A 24024-nucleotide genomic window follows, 5' to 3' on the forward strand; every position below is an offset into this window, starting at 1 on the left:
AAGCAACCTAGAACTAAGGAGAAACTTCCTGACAGTTAGAACAATTAACCAGTGGAACAACCTGCCTCCAGAAGCGGTGAATGCTCCAACACTGGAAGTTTTTAAGAAGAGACTGGACAGCCATTTGTCCAAAATGGTATAGGGTTTCCTGCCTGAGCAGGGGGTTGGACTAGATGACCTCCAAGGTCCCTTCCAACTTCATCATCATCATCATCATTATTATTATTACCTTACCCAATTCTGTTCGAAGCCCTTCATGCCAATAGCATCTTGTCGCCTCATAAATAGTCCTTGATGTAACGACCAGGCCCAGAAAGTTTGTTGCTAAGTGAGACAGTCATTAAGTGAGTTTGACTTTGGGGTTATTTTCTGCCTCTAACTCACAATTAAAAGAAAGAAAGAAAAGGAGATCTATCAAAACCAATTGGAACTAACCTGTAGCATCGTTCTTAACATAAACCGTTTAGAAAAATCCAGATTTCCAGCAGGAACTGGTTGAATCTCAGTTCTGTTCAGATTCAACCCAGTCCGCTTTATTCAAATAAAACCAAGCAACTAATTTGTATAAGAGGCTTATGTAGAAAAAGTAGAAGGAGCCCTTGATTTACGGCCACCGCTGATCCCAAAATGTCTGTTGTTGATTAGCAAGTCAGTTGTTGTGAGTTGTGCCTTATTTTTATAACCTTTCTCGCCCACCATTGTTCAATAAATCCCTGCAGTTATTGCGAAAGATGATTCTGGGGCGCTGCAACTGTCGGAAGTTGACCAGCATCCCAATTTTGACCACGTGACCACGGGGGATACTGCAGTGGTTGGGTGAAAACCGGTCGTAAGTCCATTTTTATTCAGTGCGGTTGTAACTTTGAACGGCCACCAAGGGAATGGTTAAAGATATAACAGAAAGATTATCTGCCTTTCAGTGCTTATGTTAATCTCTCCTGTTAGTTAAAGAAGTTAAAGTTAAAATTAAAGTTAATAATAATAATAATAATAATAATAATAATAATAATAATAATAATAATAATAATAATAATAATAATAATAGAGTTGGAAGGGACCTTGGAGGTCATCTAGTCCAACCCCCTGCTCAGGCAGGAAACCCTATACCATTTCAGACCAGTCTCTTCTTAAAAACGTCCAGTGTTCGAGCATTCTGGTGGCAAGCAGTTCCATTGGCTAATTGTTCTAACTATCAGGAAATTCCTCCTTGGTTCTAGGTTGCTTCTCTCCTTGGTTAGTTCCCATCTGTTGCTTCTTGTCCTGCCTTCAGGTGCTTTGGAGAATAGCTTGACTCCCTCTTCTTTGGGGCAGCCCCTGAGATACTGGAAGGCTGCTATCATGTCCCCCCTGGTCCTTCTCTTCGTTAAACTAGACATGCCCAATTCCAGCAGCCGTTCCTTATATGTTTTAGCCTCCAGTCCCCTAATTATCTTAATCATCTGTCAGTTCTGTCTGAAGAATTTTTTGTCTGCACTTGTACTTAATGGTGTACTTAGAAAATAGAAATACGTAGAGGATGTTTTCTCCGTATTTCTAGCCTGATGGCTCTATTCTGCTTATATAAGTGATTTCATGCATTATTTATTGGCCATTGAAATTACCTTCGGTTTTTTTTTTCTTTCCACAGAGGAGATGATTTAGGATATGAATAAGGTTACCTTCTGCCTGACCTTACCAGCCATTTATTTCCATCTTCGCTCTAAAGTAATCTGATTTCCATTTGCTTCCTGCAGAATGGACCTATTGCGTTACCTTGACCCGATATTGTTGTTTCCGAATTTCCACTTTATTGCAAGAAGCATAACGGCCTTAAGTGACCCATTCTCCTGGTCCTCAGGATTAGAGACCGTTGTTCGTAAACACGGCCTCCGTTATACCTCGGTTGGCTGGAAGACACATTATGCCTTTGAACTGTATTCACATGTTTAGGTTTTTTTTTTTGAAAGGAGGTGGCGGAGAACAGAAAAGAGATTTATTTTTATTTATTTTTTTTGCATCAAGGCAACCGTTGGCCATCCTTCAATATAGATCCCCTTAGTTGCTTTTATCTGTTGAATTGTTTCAATATCCAATCTAGATAATCTGATAAGATTGTTTTTCCCCGGACCTTCTGTTCCGTACTTTTGAGTTACATTCTTCTAATTTGACCCAGGAAGAGCCTAGAGTTTTTAAAATAAACAAATGAAGCCATCTTATCTTTCTTTATAAATATTTCAAGAGAGTAGGACACAAATGAAAGCGAATAGACGTATCCCAGGGTAATGTTGCAGGATCCAATCAGGGTTGGTCACCAGGACCAGAGATGTTATCTTCCAAGCTTTTGGATTTGGGCTGGAGCCCATCCTCTGTGTGTTTTGGGCTGTTCTGTGTGTGCTATTTACATGGTGGCTGTTGTGTGGAACTTTTTAGACGTANTACCATCAAACATCCACATCTGCCTATCCCAGGTTCTGGGAAAGGACTCGATAGGTAGACAAAATGCCAAATCCAGTCTGAACATCTGGCTGACTGTGCGATGATCCACATAATAATAATAATAATAATAATAATAATAATAATAATAATAATAATAATAATAATAATAATAATAATAATAATAATAATAATAATAATAGAGTTGGAAAGGACCTTGGAGGTCATCTAGTCCAACCCCCTGCTCAGGCAGGAAACCCTATACCATTTCAGACAAATGGCTGTCCAGTCTCTTCTTAAAAACGTCCAGTGTTCGAGCATTCTGGTGGCAAGCAGTTCCACTGGTTAATTGTTCTAACTATCAGGAAATTCCTCCTTAGTTCTAGGTTGCTTCTCTCCTTGATTAGTTCCCATCTGTTGCTTCTTGTCCTGCCTTCAGGCGCTTTGGAGAATAGCTTGACTCCCTCTTCTTTGGGGTAGCCCCTGAGATACTGGAAGGCTGCTATCCTGTCCCCCCTTGTCCTTCTCTTCATTAAACTAGACATGGCCAATTCCAGCAACCGTTCCTTGTATGTTTTAGCCTCCAGTCCCCTAATTATCTTAATCATCTGTCAGTTCTGTCTGAAGAATTTACTATTTGTCTGCACTTGTACTTATAATGGTGTACTTAGAAAAGACAAATACGTAGAGGATGTTTTCTCCGTATTTCTAGCCTGATGGCTCTAGTCTGCTTATATAAGTGATTTCATGCATTATTTATTGGCCATTGAAATTACCTTCATTTTTTTCTTTCCACAATGAATATGATTTAGGATATGAATAAGGTTACCTTCTGCCTGACCTTACCAGCCATTTATTTCCATCTTCGCTCTAAAGTAATCTGATTTCCATTTGCTTCCTGCAGAATGGACCTATTGCGTTACCTTGACCGATATTGTTGTTTCCGAATTTCCACTTTATTGCAAGAAGCATAACGGCCTCAAGTGACCCATTCTCCTGGTCCTCAGGATTAGAGACCGTTGTTCGTACACACGGCCTCCGTTATACCTCGGTTGGCTGGAAGACACATTATGCCTTTGAACTGTATTCACATGTTTAGGTTTGTTTTTTTTTGAAAGGAGGTGGCGGAGAACAGAAAAGAGATTTATTTTTTTTAATTTTTTTGCATCAAGGCAACCGTTGGCCATCCTTCAATATAGATCCCCTTAGTTGCTTTTATCTGTTGAATTGTTTCAATATCCAATCTAGATAATCTGATAAGATTGTTTTTCCCCGGACCTTCTGTTCCGTACTTTTGAGTTACATTCTTCTAATTTGACCCAGGAAGAGCCTAGAGTTTTTAAAATAAACAAATGAAGCCATCTTGTCTTTCTTTATAAATATTGTAAGAGAGTAGGACACAAATGAAAGCGAATAGACGTATCCCAGGGTAATGTTGCAGGATCCAATCAGGGTTGGTCACCAGGACCAGAGATGTTATCTTCCAAGCTTTTGGATTTGGGCTGGAGCCCATCCTCTGTGTGTTTTGGGCTGTTCTGTGTGTGCTATTTACATGGTGGCTGTTGTGTGGAACTTTTTAGACGTANGCCTGGCACAACATAGGAGAACAAACCCATCGGGACATGAGTCAGCCGTCCATCTACGTTTGAAAGACGAAGGCCGCTCTTTCGAAGACAGCAAAGTCCACATTTTGGACAGAGAGGACCGCTGGTTAGAAAGAGGGGTCCAAGAGGCCATCTAGGTCAAAATTGAACAGCCCTCTCTCAACAAAAGGGAGGGGGATACGACACCATGTATCTCCTGTCTATAACACAATCCTTTCAGCAGTCCCAAGGAGGCTCCACACCCATTTGCACCACTCAGGTGTCCCTGAAGACACAGACAAACCTCCAAGTGGCCTCAACGACTCTCTAAAAAAAAATGCAAACGACCAGCTCTCTGCAAGGAGTATAAATCCTTCCGTTCCCCACCATCCAGTCAGAACTGAAGAAGCTTCTTGAATGAGGAGCGAAATGTCTTCAAAGAAAAAACAAAGTCCAGTTACCTCATGAAAAAGCACCTTTGGGAAAGCTCATACATTAAAGAGGGATTATGTTTAAGAATTAAAAAACATGGTTTATGAACCCCCTACGTGTAGGGATATTTATGCTTATGCTCAAGTCTTTGAATAAGCAAAAGTATCGCATTTCTGGAGCAAGGAACTCAGTTAAATAAACGGAGCTTGTCGTACTTTAGGACTTTCCAGATTGATGGAGAAATATGATCTATGTGGAAAATTATTGGCCAAACATTTGTGTTATAATAAACTATGAACTGATCCGAACTCTTATGTTATGATAGCAGGCAGCTACCAGATGTGGGATGTAAACAAAAGGTGACATCTGGAATAAATTCACAGACACAGTTCATAAAACAGTAAGTTTGGGACAGCTTTCAAACAAATGACGTTGCTATAATTTGACAAGCAAATAACTAATTAGTCAGAATGAACCACGGGGATTTCAAAAAGAACAGTACCTTTTCAATTAATCAGTTTAAGTCTTTTTGCTAAAAAGCTGATCTGTCCAACAGCAAATTATTATTAATCTCTTTGCAGGGCGAGACGGATGGCATATAAATTTAATAAATAAAAGAAAAATTTAATGGAAGATATTTTTACTACTTAAAAAATAATAATAAATTGCAGATGCAGTCCAAATATAACAAAGGGAATTAATATTCCTGAATGTGAACTGTGTGTTTTCTTCGCTGTTGTTATTTATGTGTAGTATGATGTGCAAATTGTATTACTTGTTTGAAATCCTTTCAGTGCATTAACTAAGATTTTTTAACTGTGTGCGAACTGTGTCACAATGAAATATTGCAGTACTAATTTTCGTTTATGTGGTTCCTCTTATGATTGGTGTAAATATGAATGGTCCATATGCTCACTTCCTTCCACTTTCAAGTTAAGAAAATAATTTAATACAATTTGAGCCTGTTGAATTACAGGCAGTCCTCAACTTATAACAACAACAACAATAATGATTGAGTTGGAAGAGATCTTAGAGGTCTTCTAGTCCAACCCCCTGCTCAGGCAGAAAACCCTATACCAGGGGTCTTCATACTTGGCCCTTTTATGACTTGTGGACTTCAACCCCCAGAATCCCTCAGCCAGGCACGCTGAGGGGAAAGGTAGAGGTTTCCAAGCTGAGCCATGCTAGCTCAGGAATTCTGGGAGTTGAAGTCCACGAGTCATTAAAAGGGCCTAGCTTGAAGACCCCTGACCTAAAGCAATGTTTCCAAAACTTGGCCACTTTAAGACTTGTGGACTTCAACCCCCAGAATTCCTCAGCCTGGCATGCTGGCTGAGGAATTCTGGGAATTGAAGTCCACAAGTCATAAAAGGGCCAAGTTTGAAGACCTCTGCCCTATACCATTTCAGATAAATGGTTGTCCAGTCTCTTCTTAAAAACTTCCAGTGTTGGCGCATTCACCGCTTCTGGAGGCAGGTTGTTCCACTGGTTAATTGTCCTCAACTGTCAGGAAATTTCTCCTCAGTTCCAGGTTGCTTCTCTCTTTGGTTAGTTTCCACCCGTTGCTTCTTGTCCTGCCTTCAGGTGCTTTGGAGAATAGGTGGACCCCCTCAATTGAGCCCCAGATTTATGTTGCTAAGTGAGACCGTTGTTATTAAGTGACTTTTGCCCCATTTTATGACTTTTCTTGCCACAGCTGTTAAGTGAATCATCGCAGTTGCTAAGTGGTCATGTGGTTCTTAAGTGAATCTGGGCTTCTGGAAACCTGGAGAAGACGTATGGAAAGAATAGATCATAGCCAAATGGACCGTGAATGCAAAGAATGGGCTTTTCTAAAAATCTCATAACTGATTTAAATTTAAATTTGTTCTAAGCATCTCTTAGAACAAATTTAAATTTGTTCTAAGAGATGCTTAACTCCCAAAGCCCAACTTGGCAGCCTTTTCATTCTGCACGGAAGGAGAAACCCTCAGATGTGGTAGGCACCGAAGAAGTTAACACAGGGCAACGGTTATGAAAAATCCTCCTCCAATACACACCTGCCAGTGTGACCTTTTGCGCGGATTAAATGCCACCGCTGCCAGTCTTCCACGGTGGGGGCAGAAGGGAGAGCATCCTTCCGAAAGGTTTATTAGATTATAAATCTCATCGGCGCTAATCACCTTGAATGCAACAGGAAGAGAGGTTAGCGCTTTTTAAAGACCATCAGAGCTGGAAGGTCTTGTGAATTGACACAGGGACAGGGTCAACGTCCAGCTCAAGTATCCCAATAAAAAGTCCAGGATAATTTTCATTTCTGAAAAGCTGAGTGTTTATTGAACGCGTGGCCTGGTAAAGGCGAGGTAAAACTAACTCCGAAATCCCAAGGATTCAGATGGTAGCATATAACTGTGACTTTCCCAGCCAAACTCCCCCCAGATGTCCACGTAGCTCATGTAAACACGTTCTCTTTCTTACGGGAACCGTCAGCTATCTTCTTCACACCTGCTAGAATGTCCTTGAAAGGTTTCCATCCTGCCGTCAGCAGGCTTCCGTAGAACCAGAGGCACATAGCTGCCAAATTTTCACTCTTGACGGATAGTAGCGGCAATAGCGCTTAGACTTATACACCACTTCACAGTGCTTTACGGCCCTCTCTAAGCGGTTTACAGAGTCAGCATATTGAGCCCAACAATCTGGGTCCTCATTTTACCAACCTCGAAAGGATGGAAGGCTGAGTCAACCTTGAGCCGGTCAGGATCGAACTGCTGGCAGTGGGCAGAATTAGCCTGCAATACTTCCTTTTAACCACTGTCCCACCAGGAAGGAGAATGAGAAAGGGAATAAGAGAGGAAGGAAGGAAGGAAGGAAGGAAGGAAGGAAGGAAGGAAGGAAGGAAGGAAGGAAGGAAGGAAGGCAGGCATAGCAATAGCACTTAGATGTATATACTGCTTCACGTTACCAATTCCTGGTGCCCAAAAGGTTGGGGACCACCGTCTTGGGTGACATTTTTCCTGGCCATTTCTGCTATTGCGTCCTAAAGACATTTTGCGGATGTTATATTTTTCATCTAGATTACAGGTTGCTGTTTAGCAATAGGGAAATAAAAAGTCTTGCGTTTAAGTGCCACGTGCATAAATAATTTTTCATCACCCGTGAAGCTTTTAGCATGTAGACAGAAGACACCATAGGGGGTTAGGTTAGGGACACACATGCTCTAAAAGCTTTCTGAGTGGTATAATATTGCAGTCCAAGGCCCTTTTGTTTTGCTCTGATCCGAGCACGTTTATTGGATTTGCGTTTGAATACCGGGGGCCAGTCTGGCACTCACAAAAAATGGTAGCATCGGACTAGCATGGTAGAAATTCTTGGGACCCCGACGGGAGAGTGTCACGCTGGAGCTGGTTGATGGGTAGCAGATCCCATCTCTCCACTTGTGCACCCCACTCCCTCCCCTCCCCATCTTTTAATAATAAGTTGTATTTTTATTGTTATTAGACACATGTATTTTTATGGTTTTGTTGCTTTTAACGTTGTAAGCTGTCCAGAGTTGCCTTACAGAAAGATGAGCACCAATCAAATCAGATAGATAGATAGATAGATAGATAGATAGATAGATAGATAGATAGATAGATAGATAGATAGATAGATAGATGATAAAACAGAGTAGAGAGATAGAGATAGAGAGATAGAGTAGATAGATGAATGAGAGAGATGATAGATGATAGATAGATAGATGATATAGATGATAGATAGATGATAGATAGATGATAAAATAGAGTAGATAGAGAGATAGAGATAGAGAGAGTAGATAATGAATGAGAGATGATAGATGATAGATAGATAGATATATGATAGATAGATGATAAAATAGAGTAGATAGAGAGATAGAGAGAGTAGATAGATGAGTGAGAGAGAGAAGATGATAGATAGAAGATAGATAGATAGATAGATGATAAAATAGATTAGAGATAGAGTAGATAGATGAATGAGAGAGATGATAGATGATAGATAGATGAGAGAGAGAGAGAGAGAGAGAGAGAAGTTAGATGGATGAGAGAGAGAAGATAGATCAGGGGTCTTCAAACTTGGCCCTTTTATGACTTGTGGACTTCAACTCCCAGAATTCCTCTGCCAGCGTGCCTGGCTGAGGAATTCTGGGAGTTGAAGTCCACAAGTCATAAAAGGGCCAAGTTTGAAGACCCCTGTAATAGACAGACAGACAGATAGATTCAGCTGTTGAAAAAGGGAAGGAAGGGTATTTCTTGATATGCAGAGTTGATGAATTTAGTGCAGAAGATGGAGAGTACGGAGAAATCCCTGCTTCAGAGAAAGGGACTCAACATTCCAGTGATCAACCTCAAGGACAGTTGATATGTTGTATTTAAAGAGCTACGATTTTGTTGGTACAAAAGTGTGTCTGTTGGTAGAATTAAAAACATCTGGACCAAGTCAGATGTCAAAGTTAGTCTTCTCAGGCCACTGCTGTTAACTTGGACATCTGGAAAGTGTGCAGACTCCTCCCCCGCCATCTTCCAGATTATTTCATTTATTTATTTCAATCGTGTGTATCCTTTTTTCCCCCTTATTTCGGGATACTCATCAAGCCACATTATATAAGCAAAAGCAAAGCAAGCTTTACTTTGCAAGAAGGCCAAACAAAACTTCAGCAGCCAATATTGATTGTAACTCAGAAGCAAAAGGGGTGAAAATAAATGAGCATTTACGAATGAATGTGCATTTTTGTTTTCGTTTTCAGTGTGTGCAGAAGCTTATAATCCCGATGAAGAAGACGACGACACTGAATCAAGGGTATGTGCAGCCAGGAAATAAAATATCTTTCAGTAAAAAGGCATATTTTTGAAAAAAAAATAGTGTTTTCAAAGTTTTTTAAGCATACACATACATTATATCTATATGTATATCCATAGACATCTGTAAAATGTAATATATGGTTAAAACATTTTCCACTATTACATTTATTCTAATTTTGTTTTTAAATAACAGTGGGGAAATTAAGATGGGCATTTTTTCCCCGTTCCTGTCCTTTGTATTTGTAATAATGAGATTTAAAAACCTTTTTCAGATGTTTGGTTCACAAAACCCTAATAACACATCTGTATTAGTTTGAATTGGCCTGGCCTGTTGGAAGATAATTTTGCCTAAAAATAGTCTCAAGAAAGCCTAACTTTTAATAATCTCTTTCAGGTTATTCACCCCAAAACAGATGATCAAAGAAACAGGCTACAGGAAGCTTGCAAAGATATTCTCCTGTTTAAGAACTTAGATCAGGTAAGAGTGACTTTTTATGCAGTGATAATATATTTGTGTGTGTGTGTGTGTATGTATGCGTACTGTATATGTGTATATATGTATGTGTGTGTATATAGACACACATACACACACACATAGCTAGATATAGATATAGATTTATATCTAGACTAACTGTACCCAACCATGCGTTGCTGTGGCTCAGTCTGGTAAAAGCGTGTGTTGCTTTTACGTCCAACAGATGGCGCTGTTTTTCAAAAAAGCATGTTTTTACCTGTCACAGGTGTGACATCTATATAATATAGACATATAAAAACACGCGCGTATTCGAATGCAACGTTGTGTCAAAATTTCAAAGCAATCGGTGAAGAACTTTAGGAGATTTAAGATTTTGAACAAACGAACATTTACATTTTTATTTATATAGATAGCTAAATATATAGATATAGATAGATATATAGATATAGATATATAGATATATAGATATATAGATATAGATACACACACACATATAGTTAGTTAGTTAGTTAGTTAGTTAGTTAGTTAGATAGATAGATAGATAGATAGATAGATAGATAGATAGATAGATAGATAGATAGATAGATAGATAGATAGATAGTAGATGTAGATGTAGATGTATAGATATAGACAGACACACACACATGACATATATATACATATATACAGAATATATATACAGATATGTAGGTTAACTTAAGAAATATTAGAACGTTACTGTTTTCAGAAATATTACAGGTGGGATATGAGAGAAGCAAAAAAAAATGAGATACTAACAACGGGTCACACAGTAGTTCACATATTTACAAATAACTTATTCTGAAACGCTATTCTTTGTTAAATACTTATTTCTGTGTTGTTGCTATAAATTCTTAGGTTCATATCATATTCTAAAGCAACGTGGAATCAAGGAGGAAAGGGTTTTAAATTATATGGTGAAATAAGGCACGATTTATTTATTTTATTTATTTTATTTTCATTATTTTTTTTTAAATCAGCCTTTGTCTACCTAGTTGCTATCCAGGGACTTCAGCTCTCTGAATAAATTTATGTACAGGCAGTCCTCAACTTACGACCTCAACTGAATTCAAAACTTATGTGGCTAAGTGAGAAATACGTTGAGTTTTGCCCCATTTTTTACGACTTTTCTTGCCCACATTTGTTCATGCATCCCCGTAGTTGTTAAGTTAGTATCACAGTTGTTAAGTAAAACTGGCTGTTCCCGTTGACTTTGCTTGCCGGAAGATCGCAAAAGGGGATCGCGTGACCCCCGGGACGCTGCGACCGTCGTAAATATGAGTCAGTTGCCAAGCTTCTGAATTTTGATCACACGACCATGGGAATGCTGGAAAGGTCGGCCGTAAGTCCCTTTTTTCAGTGCCGTTGGAACTTTGAGCGGCCGGTCACTAAATGAACTGTTGTAAGTCGAGGACAACCTGTGCTTTATATCGCTAACACAGACGATGCCAACGTGCCGAAACGTGCTTGTTGACATCAAGATGCCAATTCTGTCCTTTTGTAGCTACACAGCAATGTGATGCACCTATATTTAAGGAGCAAAATTTGTGTTTTAACGTTGGGCTCAGCTGTAGTCGTAAGTTGGGGAATACCTCTAGGATAAAAGATCCCTTTTTTACTTTTTACATTTCCAACATTCCTTTGAGATACCTTTCGGTGTTAAAAGTGGTCCTTCTGCTCTTCTTATATTCTTGATTAACGACGAAGTTGATGGTTTGATTCCCTGGCCGGTGACGGTAATAATAAAATTGATGGGTTCACAGGAACAGATGTCCCAAGTTCTGGATGCCATGTTTGAAAAGCTAGTTGAAGGGGGAGAACACGTCATTGATCAAGGAGATGATGGCGACAACTTCTATGTAATTGATCGGTAAGTATCTCCCGGGGTATTGGTGTGTAGAGGCTGAAATTACAATATTGCGTCAAATACAGTTTAGAGTGGAGTGGAGTGGAGAGTGGAGTGGAGTGGAGTGGAGTGGAGTGGAGTGGAGTGGAGTGGAGTGGAGTAGAGTAGAGTAGAGTAGAGTAGAGTAGAGTAGAGTAGAGTAGAGTAGAGTAGAGTAGAGTAGAGTAGAGTAGAATAGAGTTGAGTTGAGTTGAGTTGAGTTGGAAGGGACCTTGGAGGTCTTCTAGTCCAGCCCCCTCCTCAAGCAGGGAAACCTATACCATTTCAGACAATTGACTGTCCAGTCTCTTCTTAAAAACCTCCAGTTTTTAACTCTAATAATGATAGAGTTGGAAGAGACCTTGGAGGTCTTCTAGTCCAACCCCCTGCTCAGGCAGAAAACCCTATACCAGGGGCCTTCAAACTTGGCCCTTTTATGACTTGTGGACTTCAACTCCCAGAATTCCTCAGCCTGGCATGCTGGCTGAGGAATTCTGGGAATTGAAGTCCACAAGTCATAAAAGGGCCAGGTTTGAAGACCCCTGCCCTATATCATTTCAGACAAATGGTTGTCCAGTCTCTTCTTAAAAACTTCCAGTGTTGGAGCATTCACAATTTCTGGAGGCAGGTTGTTCCACTGGTTAATTGTCCTCACTGTCAGGAAGTTTCTCCTTAATTCCAGGTTGCTTCTCTCTTTGGACAGTTTCCAACCATTGTTTCTCGTCTTTCCCTCTGGTGCTTTGGTGAATAACGTGACCCCCTCTTCTTGGTGGCAGCCCCTCAGATACTGGAACACTGCTATCATGTCTCCCCTATTTCTTCTTTTCTTTAGACTAGCCAAACCCAAGTCCCGCAGCCGTTCTTCGTATGTTTTAGTCTCCAGGCCTCGGATCATCTTAGTTGCTCTTCTCTGAACTTTTTCCAAGGTCTCAACATCTTTTTTTGGAGCAGGGTGACCAACATTGGTTGCAGGTGTGGAAGTTTGTTTGCATTAGAAAAGTTTGTTTGCATTATAAATGGCTACTCGTAGCCAGAATCAAATGGACAATGGGAAAAATACGGTAAACACAATCTAATAGATGATTTGGCCAACGTACAAAAAGCAATCTTACTTGGCCAGGCTCCTTTTAGACTCCCTCTCCTAATGGGCAGATCTTCAGTATCCAATTTAACAGGATAAACGGAGTCGGAAGGGACCTTAGAGGTCTTCTAGTCCAACCCCCTACCCAAGCAGGAGACCTTGAGATAAGCCCCAGTTTCCTGCTGAACATAGGACTTCGTAGCACGTCTGAATGATTAAGTATGAATGAAAATGATAAAGAGTGGGTAAGTAAAATCTCAGACCAGGGAAAGAAGGAAGGATAAAAACAGAATAACGCTACCTTGATTCTCCAGGGTGTAGAACAGACATGTCAAACACAAGGCCCGGGGGGCCGGATGCGGCCCGCGAAGTGGTTTCATGTGGCCCGCGAAGCCATCCTGGAAACAGTGAGGGAACGGCCCCCGCTGCTTTGGCCCTGGCCCCAGCCGGCCGGGAGCCAATGTACAATTTTGTGGTGGCCATCTATGCTGAAACGCATTCAGTCTTAGCTCCGCAAGACCGTCTGGAAACAGCGAGGAACCAGCCCCTGCCGCGTCGGCCCCGTCCCCTGGGTGCATGCTGGGGAGGGGTCACCCTTTGTGAGGAATGAAGAAATGGACCATTGCTTGGAAGTGGCCAGCAAATGGCCCTCGCCTACTTCACATATCGGGCTTGATGGGCTCCGGCGAAGGGGTTTCGGCAGGCAGTGGGGCTCCTCCAGTGGACCATGCCTTGGCGCTTGCCCCGGTCCCACCCCCTTCTGCCAGAGACCCTCAGATCTGTCCTGCCCAGGCCCCTACAGGCACCCTTGACGCGAACGATGTAGAGCTAGCCACGCCCACCCAATAGGCCACACCCACTCCATCCATGCCCACCCAGTAGGCCACACCCACCCTGGCCACACACACACACACACACACACACACACGGGGGCAACCGCAATGCTGATGCGGCCCTCAATGAAATTGAGTTTGACACCCCTGGTGTAGAAGATTCTGTTGTTATACAGGTAGTCCTCAACTTACCACAGGTCGTTTAGTGACCGTCCGAAGCAACAATGGCACTGAAAAAAGTGACATTCACACTTCCGACTGTTGCAGCCTCCCCACGGTCCCGTGATCAAAATTCAGATACTTGGCAACCGACTCATATTTATGACGGTTGCCCTGTCCCGGGAAGCCGGATTCACTTAACCACCCCTGTTACTCACTTAACAACCGTGGCAAGAAAGGTTGCAAAATGGGGCAAAACTCAGTGCACAACTGTCTCGCTTAGCAATTAACGATTTCGTAAAGCGAGGACCCCCTATACAGACGGCCTCCCTTAGATCCTAGTAATGGAGTAAAAGCTGCGCTCAGTTGCTTAGCAATTGGTTCAGAAGTTACCATGGACTTCCTCAGAGTTGTTTGTGGCTGTTTTCAAAGTTACGACACCGCCCTTGCGCTCTCCCTTGCCAGTCGTAAGTTGAGGACCGCCTTTCACTCCATGTTGCGAAGGTGATAAATCTTAACGAACTCGAAGTTTGTCTGTGTGGAATACATTATGGTTCAACGCTGCAAATAATTGCCTTTTTCACGGCTGGGTTTCATTTTTCTGCTTTTCAGCGGGACCTACAATATCGTCGTAAAATGCGACGGCGACGGAAGATGCGTTGGCAACTATGACAACCGCGGGAGTTTTGGAGAATTGGCTTTAATGTACAACACACCCAGAGCGGCTACTATCGTTGCTACCTCTCCTGGCGCCATTTGGGGTTTGGTGAGATGATTGTTTTTTTTGTGGGGGGTTTTTTGGTTTGTTTGTTTTTTGCAGATGTTTCATTACCAAACTAGGTAACATCATCAGTGCCTAAAAGAAATAAAAGATTTCTGAATCCATTAGGAGGGCCTGTAATGAAAGATCACTCCAAAAGTATCGGAGAGTTTTGCCCTCTTCACCAGTCTGAAAAATGGTAGAAGAATTCGAATCCAGAGGAGCCCAGATATGTGTGTGTGTGTGTGTGTGTGTGTGTGTGTGTGTGTGTGTGTGTCAGAATCAAGATGAAAGCCACACTAGTGCAATCGACAGAATAATAGAGCTGGAAGGGACCATGGAGGTCATCTAGTCCAACCCCCTGCTCAGGCAGGAAACCCTATACCATTTCGGACAAATGGCTGTCCAGTCTCTTCTTAAAAACCTCCAGTGTTGGAGCATTCACAGCTTCTGGAGGCAGGTTGTTCCACTGGTTAATTGTTCTAACTGTCAGGAAATTTCTCCTTAGTTCTAGGTTGCTTCTCTCCTTGATTAGTTTCCACCCGTTGCTTCTTGTCCTGCCTTCAGGCGCTTTGGAGAATAGCTTGACTCCCTCTTCTTTGGGGCAGCCCCTGAGATACTGGAACACTGCTGTCATGTCCCCCCTCGTCCTTCTCTTCATTAAACTAGACATGCCCAATTCCAGCAGCCATTTCTTATATGTTTTAGCCTCCAGCCCCCTGATCATCTTTGTTGCTCTTCTCTGAACCCTTTCTAGAGTCTCAACATCTTCTTTTTATATGGTGACGACCAAAACTGGATGCAGTATTCGAAGTGTGATCTTACCAAGGAATTATAAAGTGGTACTAACATTCCACATCAAAACCCTGCCCCATTAGCGCACTAAAAAGGGCGAAGTTTAAGTTTCAACGCCAAGTTGTGCTCGCCATTTTGGGGTGGTTTTTTTTTTTACTCTCTCGCAGATGCCCCCGTTTGAATATATTAATACCTAGAGTTGATTGCACAGAATGTGCAAGGTAGCCTGTGTTAGAAATTCTGTTTCTATATAACACCACAGCTCAAACAAAGAGTACAATCCCCATGTGCTTTACTGCTAACCTGCTTCCTGTTACAGTGAAACAGTTTAGCAGTAAAGCGTGGTGCTATATATAAAGAGAATTTCTAACCGCTTGTGTGTGAGAAAGGGGGTGAAGATGACTCCTCCCTAATAATTCCTGGAGCACATGTTTTATAGCGCAAGCAATCTGCTTTAGTTTGGCGAGATTTCTGTCTATAGGTGAGGGACAATAAAGGAACATACTTAGAGAATCTCTACAATGGTACCTTGGTACTCAATTGTTTTGAAACTCATCCGATTTGGTACTTGATACATTTGGTACTTGACATGAAAATTTTGTCCCGGTACTCATCATTTGTTAAGTACTCAATGCACAAGCTAGAACGTATCCATGTCAGCTGCCTTGCGACATGCTACATTATTCCTTATAGGAAAAAATTTGTTTGATACTCATTGTTTTTGATACTCATCGCACCTCCCGGGACCAATTAACTACGAGTATGGAGATGCCCCCGTATTTACATTAAAGCCTGTTTAGTATCCAGGGAAATAGATGGTAGTATTTGAGTGTTTTCAAAATCATCCTTCTGTCGCTCTTTTTACGTCTTAGAAGTTTTTGGAGTCTGAGACTTAACTGAAAATTAAAACAGTGCGCTAAACATGGTTAAGCTTACACTTGTGCAAACACACACCAGATTCCTGTCCCATTCTCTGCCAGTGAAAAGACTGCAGGCATTGTCAAGAACATCACGCTCTTTAACCATGATTTGTTGTCATTTTCCCTTTTTTAGGACAGAGTAACATTTCGAAGGATCATTGTGAAAAACAACGCGAAAAAGAGAAGAATGTATGAAAATTTCATTGAATCATTGCCCTTCCTTAAATCTTTAGAAGTAAGTGCACCTTGCTAGAGTAATTTCAGTCACTTTGTGCAGAATGATATCAAACAATAATGTCATAGGTGCATTTGCAGATTTTCTAAGATGACTGACCTTCATTTAGTTCAGTTGCGTTGTTTGTGAAGGAAAACGAACTTGCCTTTGTAAATCACCCCTGTTTTGATCATCGAGGGCTAACTGAGCTGGAGTAGTTACTCCTGGTTTTATCCCTTGAATCTCTGGAGGTTGTAACTACGGATAGTCCTCGACATAATGACCAGAATTCAGCCCAACATTTATATCGCTAAGCGAGACATTCGTTAAGTGAATTTTACGCCAGTTTATGACTTATCTTGCCACAGTTGTTAAATGAATCACTGCAGTTATTAAATTAGTAACACGGTGGTTAAGTGAATCCGGCTTCCCCCATTGACTTTGCTTGTCAGAAGGTCGTAAGAGGGAATCACGTGACCCCGGGACACGGCGACCGTCGTAAATATGAGTCAGTTGCCAAGCGTCTGAATTTTGATTACGTGACCCTGGGGTCATATGTGTGAAAAATGGTCATAAGTCACTTTTTTCACTGCTGTTGTAACTTTGAACAGTTACTAAATGAACTGTTGTAAGTTGAGGATTACCTGTATAGACATAGATACGTCTTGATTCTCGTGCATAAATATTTCTAAGCATGTATCTCTAAATATATGCTAAACTATCCTAGGGCAGGGGTAGGCAACTATGGCTCTTTTATGACTCATAGACTTCAACTCCCAGAATTCCTGAGTCAGCATGGGGGAAACTTTGGCCCTTCATGACTCGTGGACTTCAACTCCCAGAATTCCTGAACCAGCATGGCTCAGCTTGGAAACCTCTCCCTTTTCCCTCAGCATGGCTGGCTCAGGAATTCTGGGAGTTGAAGTCCCCGAGTCATAAAAGAGCCAAGGTTGCCTACCCCTGGGCTAGGGAACGTTGTACAGCCTGCCCTTTCTCTTAGGAACTTGTACAGTTTTGTTTTCAGTTGCTAAATTCCAATAATAATTGCAAAAACATGCACGTATTTCTTTTAGAGTAATTTTGACCATTTTTTTCTTTTCAACTAAATTGCTGTGACTTTGCTGGTCACAAATTTTGTCTTAACTGCATTTCTCCTTCATTTTCTAAATAGAAAATATCAGTGCACTAGTCCACTTTTGCCATCTCATGTCTTAAATATTTTTCTAAATAGTCTTCTTAAATATATTACTGCGACTAGATCTGTTGCGACATGAGTTCCGAAGTTAGATTTAGGATGAAATTCGAAACTAATGTAAAAAGACCCCCCCCCAAAAAACTTTGAAATCTATTTCACACCTCCAACAAATTAAAATTACAATAACATACAAGAGGAAAAACGACACTTTTCATTACAATTTTAAGATGATATCAAATATCAAACAATATGTGTGTCTACATATTTACATAATATGTTTTATTTTCTGTTTAAGCTTTCTGAACGTTTGAAAGTGGTGGACGTGATAGGCACCAAAATATATAAAGACGGGGAACAAATAATTGCTCAGGTAATTACTTAATTGTTCCAGATATGTTTATTATTCTGTTAACTCTATAGGTATTTAAAAGCACAACGGCTTCTTATTACAAAAGATTTTCTGAAACAGAACAAATGGGATTGAAAAAAACACGTAGCTGAAAAAAAGTGGCATTCAGAATTGAAATTTTTGGCTGATTACAGTTAGTCCTTGGATCACGACCAGCATCTGTTCAAATTTACGACCGGGTTGAGTGAAGGGGACATAGGGCCAGCCCTTGAAATAGCAGCTGTTGCAGCATCCCTGTGGGCCATGTGATTGTGATCTGAGAGCTTGGCAACCAGCTCACAATTACAGTGGTTAGTGTGGGAGAAGGAGTGGCAGAACCTGGGGGCGGAGTCAAAAGAGAGATCAGCCTAGAATCCCTACATAGCCACAAGTGAACTAAGTCCAGCCTCCTTTGAATTCCATGGACCTTTACCTAACGCCAAACAAATGCTGTTAGTTGAGAAGATTCCTGTGTGTAGGCTGTTTAACAATAAATCAGTTTAATTCAGAGGTCCCCAACTTTTGGGGCACCAGGGACCGGTTCCGTAGAGAAAGGTTTTTCCGCGGACCGGAGGGTGCGTGGTTTTGTGTGCTGCCTGCATCCTGCGGATGGGGCTTTGCTTGTTTCTGCAGACCGGTTGCTGGCATGCCATAGCCCAATACTGGTCCATAGACTTCGGGTTGGGGACTAATTGAACCTTCATGTGTGGGCCTGGTTTTTCATGCCTTGATAGTCCCATGGTCACGTCATTCCCATGTGCAATTTTCTCTGCTGGCTTCCCACAAGGATGAGATGGTTAGATACTGTCATGGATGCCACGAACCTGAATTTGGGCAAACTCCAGGAGACAAAGGAGGACAGGGAGACCTGGCGTGTTGTGGCCGATGGGGTCACAAAGACTTAGCGACCGAAAGACGACAATAATGTTTTTATTTTGATAAGCTGTAGCTCAGACGGTATACCATTTTTTCCACCTGGAAAAAAGCGATCAAAAGCTTTTATTTTTCCTTTTTCTTATTCCCCCTCCCTCCCTTTTCAAAAAGAGATAACGATGAGAGTATTTCCTAACACCTGGATTTTCGGAAGATAGCTTATTCTAACTCTCTTGAGTTAAGAGATATTAAAGCAGGGGTTTTTCAAAGTTGGCCCTTTTATGACTCGTGGACTTCAACTCCCAGAATTCCTGAGCCGACATGGCTCAGCTTGGAAACCTCCCTTTCCCCTCAGCGTGGCTGGCTGAGGAATTCTGGGAGTTGAAGTCCACCAGTCATAAAAGAGCCAAGGTTGCCTACCCCTGCTCTTAACGAATAAAGTCTACATTAATTAACATTAATTATGCTTTCATATGTTCCTCTAGGTCAGGGGTAGGCAACCTTGGCTCTTTTATGACTCGTGGACTTCAACTCCCAGAATTCCTGAGCCGGCATGGCTCAGTATGGAAACCTCTCCCTTTCTCCTCAGCGTGGCTGGCTCAGGAATTCTGGGAGTTGAAGTCCACGAGTCATAAAAGAGCCAAGGTTGCCTACCCCATGGCTAGACATAGCAAACTGTATTTCTCTTTGCCCAAATCTTAAAAATAATCAGCAAATGACTGTGTAAAGAAGGCACGGCTACTTTTTATTCAGTGCCCGCTAAATTTCTTCAAGCGCCTAGAATAATATTACTATGATTTTATTTCTACCGTTTCTGAGATTGACTGATTGATTGATTTGGGGATTTTTTAAAAAAACTTTCTACTTAAAAGAACGACAACTCTGGAACCGCTAAACCCATTGTCTTTATGTTTTTTTGTCAATTGCTTGTAGGGAGACACGGCCGACTGTTTCTTTATTGTGGAAACCGGAGAAGTGAAAATTACGATGAAAAGAAAGGTACCCTCTCTTAAACAAAGTTACGAAAAGGTTTTTCAGTTGGCTGAAGTTAGACTGAATAAAATCACGCATGAATAAACACTGTATTTTGTTAATGAAATAATAACATGAATTTCAACTTGGCTTTTTTGGAAGAAATGTTGGGATCCTTTTTTTCTTTTTTTTTCCCCTTCCCAGGGCAAACAAGACATAGATGGAAACGAAGCGGTGGAAATCGCCCGCTATACCAGAGGACAGTATTTTGGCGAATTGGCGCTTGTGACAAACAAACCCCGAGCGGCCTCAGCCTTTGCGCTTGGGACAGTCAAATGCTTAAGTAATACACAGTGCTTATATTTTGGAACTTAAGTTTCTTTCTTTCTTTTTTTTTCTTCTTCAGCTTTTTCTAAAAATTAAAAAAAAAAACCCTCCATACAAAACTCCAAAAAAAGAAGTTTTTACAGAAACAAAATAAATAAGACATTGAAAAAAGTGCATTAAAAAAACCACAAACATATAATATACATATCTTATGCCCCCTAGTTGAATATTGACAAATATATCACAACAATATTAGTTCCCCACTCCGTACAAAACGGGCCCAGCATTTTTAAAATTCTATTTGCAAATTATTAAACTATCTTCTATCTACTATATCAGGAGTCCCCAATTTATGGGCCGCGGTCTACCACCGGGCCACGATCTCTTGGCCAGCACTCCGCGGAAATGGCTGGCTGGTGTGCGCTAGCGCCCACAGCCCCATTTGTGCATGCGCGCGGGCGCGAACGGGGCTCCTAGCGTCGGGTGGGTGCACGCAGCCCATTTGCGCATGCACAAACGTACCGTACGAATTTGAAACCCGCTCTCCTTCCCTCCAGGCCGCGAGTCCGGAAAGATTGGAGACCTCTGTACTATATTATATGAATAACAAAATAGTTAACAGGTAGAACAAAAAGAAGGCAGGATTAAAATTTCAAAAACCTCTGTTGACAAACTATTTATTGTGCTCAACTCGTAGAAAGTTTACCACGACTTCTTTACCTATCCCAAATCCCAGATATGAAACTTACTTTGTTTCATAGCAAACAGAATAAGGCGTTTTCATTTAGCAGCTTTGCGGCGTCCCCAGGGTCACGTGTTCAAAATTTCAGATGCTTGGGGCAAAACTCATTTCATTGTCTCACTTAGCAACATAAATTTTGGGCTCAATTGTGGTCATAAATCAAGGATTACCTGTAATATCCCTTCCCATTATAGTTCCAAATGTCGTAACTTTTCTGGAGTTCACTGTTGTACAGGAAGTCCTCAACTCCCGACTCTTTAACTTATTTAGTCTAAAGGGAGACAACATTTTTCTTTAAAGAAATAGATTTTAGTTAGGAGGGGCAGATCCTGCTCATACCCAGCATGGTTTATCTCCGTTCAGTTTTTGCAATATTGGAGAAAGGAGCCTATAACTGATACACACCTTAATTTTGATCATCATCTTTGATACTGCTGCTCTCGAAAACTTTGAAAAACATGACTGGACCTAATTGGCCCCTATTTTTTGGGATATGTGGAAGATATTGTCAGACGTGAAGAATCAGGACCGTAAGTTAAATTCCAGTTAAGATGATTTATTGCTCATGCCTGTACACAAGAATCTAGTCAACTAGTGATCAGCAGTGAATTGATGCTAGATAAAAATCAGAGGAATTCAAGGTGGCCTGGACTAGGAGCATTTGTGGCGACATAACGATTCTAGGCTTATTCCTCTCTTGACCCCGCCCCCAGGCTCTGCTCGTCTCCCACAGATATCAGAAGTTTTTTTTTCTTCTGATCCAGAGCTTGCTCTCGGCTTGCGGGCGAGATTTCATTGGAAAGAGGGAACAGATTCAACTGGGTGCACAGGAAAGCCAGGCATATCTGCTTCTATACTTTGCTTCGCTCGTTAATTTTTCAGCTGATGTGGTCAAAGCGGGTCTTCCTTAAAACCGTTTCATGGCAGAAAATTTGTCCCTAGAAATAATTTACCGTCCCCGTGTAACCTGCGTGTAATTTCTCTCTCTTTTAATATTTTAGTTATGGATGTACAAGCTTTTGAAAGGCTTCTGGGACCTTGCATGGAAATTATGAAAAGGAACATTGCAAATTATGAAGAACAGCTGGTCGCTCTCTTTGGGACAAACATGGATATCTCTGAGCCCACTGCATGAAGTATGGAGGCGCGCAACCTGTGTCCGACAAACAGCACAGTAGTGGTTAGTCCACTGAACCGACATCTTATCTTCCTATAGATGCTAAGCATTGTTCTTGATTTTATAGGAGCTCGGATTTCTTTCCTCCCCTGTCCCAAATTTGTTTGCCTTCTCTTTTTTTTTGCACAAAGTCATTCACCTTTCCAATAACATCGGTTTCGTAAGCCTTTGGCGGCAACGTACAACTTCCTACAGGTAGTCCTCAGCTTACAACCGCCCATTTAGCGAACGTTCAAAGTTACAAAGGCACTGAAAAAAGGGACTTGGGATCATTTTTCACACAACCGTTGCAGCCTTCCCGTGGTTTACGTTCGGATGCTTGTCAACCGACTCACATTTATGACGGTTGCAGTTGTCCCAGGAGGTCATGTGATCGTCTTGTGCAGGGGTAGGCAACCTTGGCTCTTTTATGACTCAGGGACTTCAACTCCCAGAATTCCTGAGCCAGCCACGCTGAGGAGAAAGGGAGAGGTTTCCAAACTGAGCCATGCTGGCTTAGGAATTCTGGGAGTTGAAGTCCACAAGTCATGAGGGGGCCATAGTTTCCCCATGCTGGCTCAGGAATTCTGGGAGTTGAAGTCCACGAGTCATAAAAGAGCCAAGGTTGCCTACCCCTGATGTTGTGCGACCTTCTGACAAGCAAAGTCATGGGGATTCCAGATTCACTTAACACCCGTGCTACTAACTTAGCAACTGCAGTGATTCGCTTAACGGCTATGGCAAGACAAGTCATAAAACGAGGCCATACTCACAAAACATAAATAATGGGCTCAGCGGTGGCTGTACGTTGAAGACCACCTGTACGATGTTGTAGATTTAGAAACATTTTTCGCTTTTAAAAAAGGTAACGGCTTTTGTAAATCACTTATAAGCATTTCATTTAAGTGTCCATGGAGATTCTCAACCGTTCCAGGTCTTGGTTGTCCCAAAAGTGCTTTTTCAAAAGGCAACTGGACTTTCTTGTTTTTCTTTGAAGACGTTTCGCTTCTCATCCAGGAAGATCCTTCAGTTCTGACTGAACTAAAGAAGCTTCTTGGATGAGAAATGAAACTTCTTCGAGGAAAAACATGTCATTTGGGACATGTCATTTAAGAAGTGCAAGACACACAGTGCTGCAATCTAAAGATATGTGCAAACTGACAGGACTTTTTATTTTATCTTGCCTCATTGCGAGTCTCTTCCTTCAATCAACAGGTTTGGGAATAAATCTTTTTTTTAGCAAATGGCAGGTGCAGTTTTTCAGAAAGAAAGAAGCCCAGATTCACTGGATTGCAGAAGTTTTGTTGACCAAAACTGTCCCTGTTTGATTACGGTTTCTCTCAACTATCCCGTGGAAGACACTGCAAAAATAAATCTCGTTTTGTCCACGTGTCGAATGAACGTGGTAGGTTAAGGTGATTAGGGTGCCCGGACGCAGTCTAGGAGAGATTAGGTGGTACGTACGGTATTTTTTGATTTGCTAACTGGTTGAATCGGTACTAAAGGTGGCATTTGTAAAAAAAAAACCAAAAAATAGTGTATTTGAAAAAGTCCTCCAAACGATAAAAGCATGGCCTTGTGTTCTAGGTAAATTTTATGACCTACGTCTGGTCTTAGTCTGTCCGATTTTGGTCCTTTTTTTACACCTGACTGTTTTATAAGGTTTCATTTCGTCTGTGTGAAGGACGCTGTACACACCTTCCAGAACTTGGGAGGCTTTTGATGATGCCTGTATAGTTTCTTGCTGTTGTAATCTTAACTGTGTATGTGCTATTTTTTCACTTCCCGAGAACAATTGTTGACCTGTGCGCTGGTTAAAAGGCAAAACTTTATCCACTAACAGGCTCACTGTCACATTTTAACAGACACAAATCTCCCTTGAATTGAGCAAAACTCCTGGTGATTTCACAGATACACCTTTGTTGCATTTTTATTTTTATTTTTTGGGTAGCAATATGGAAGGTTGATCTTGGTTGCCTTTGGGGGCTGTTCTTCACTTTCTTATTTAGCC

General features: G+C 41.4%; 1 protein-coding gene across 1 annotated transcript in view; it reads left to right on the forward strand.

Moving 5' to 3' along the window:
• Positions 1-21999, forward strand: part of PRKAR2B (protein kinase cAMP-dependent type II regulatory subunit beta) — a gene marked incomplete at its 5' end in the record, with an annotated part of 28745 nt that extends 6746 nt beyond the window's left edge. Inside the window, 9 exons of the mRNA XM_015828789.1 lie at positions 9166-9218; positions 9615-9698; positions 11477-11583; positions 14284-14437; positions 16280-16381; positions 17851-17925; positions 19750-19815; positions 19993-20131; positions 21859-21999. Of these exons, the coding sequence (XP_015684275.1) occupies positions 9166-9218; positions 9615-9698; positions 11477-11583; positions 14284-14437; positions 16280-16381; positions 17851-17925; positions 19750-19815; positions 19993-20131; positions 21859-21992 (914 nt within the window). The remainder of the gene's footprint in view (positions 1-9165; positions 9219-9614; positions 9699-11476; positions 11584-14283; positions 14438-16279; positions 16382-17850; positions 17926-19749; positions 19816-19992; positions 20132-21858) is intronic.
• Between the last annotated feature and the right edge of the window lie 2025 nt (positions 22000-24024).

Source organism: Protobothrops mucrosquamatus, unplaced genomic scaffold, assembly GCF_001527695.2.
Source record: "Protobothrops mucrosquamatus isolate PMUCROS unplaced genomic scaffold, P.Mucros_1.0 scaffold4909, whole genome shotgun sequence".
In the NCBI taxonomy this organism is placed as follows: Eukaryota; Metazoa; Chordata; class Lepidosauria; order Squamata; family Viperidae; genus Protobothrops; species Protobothrops mucrosquamatus.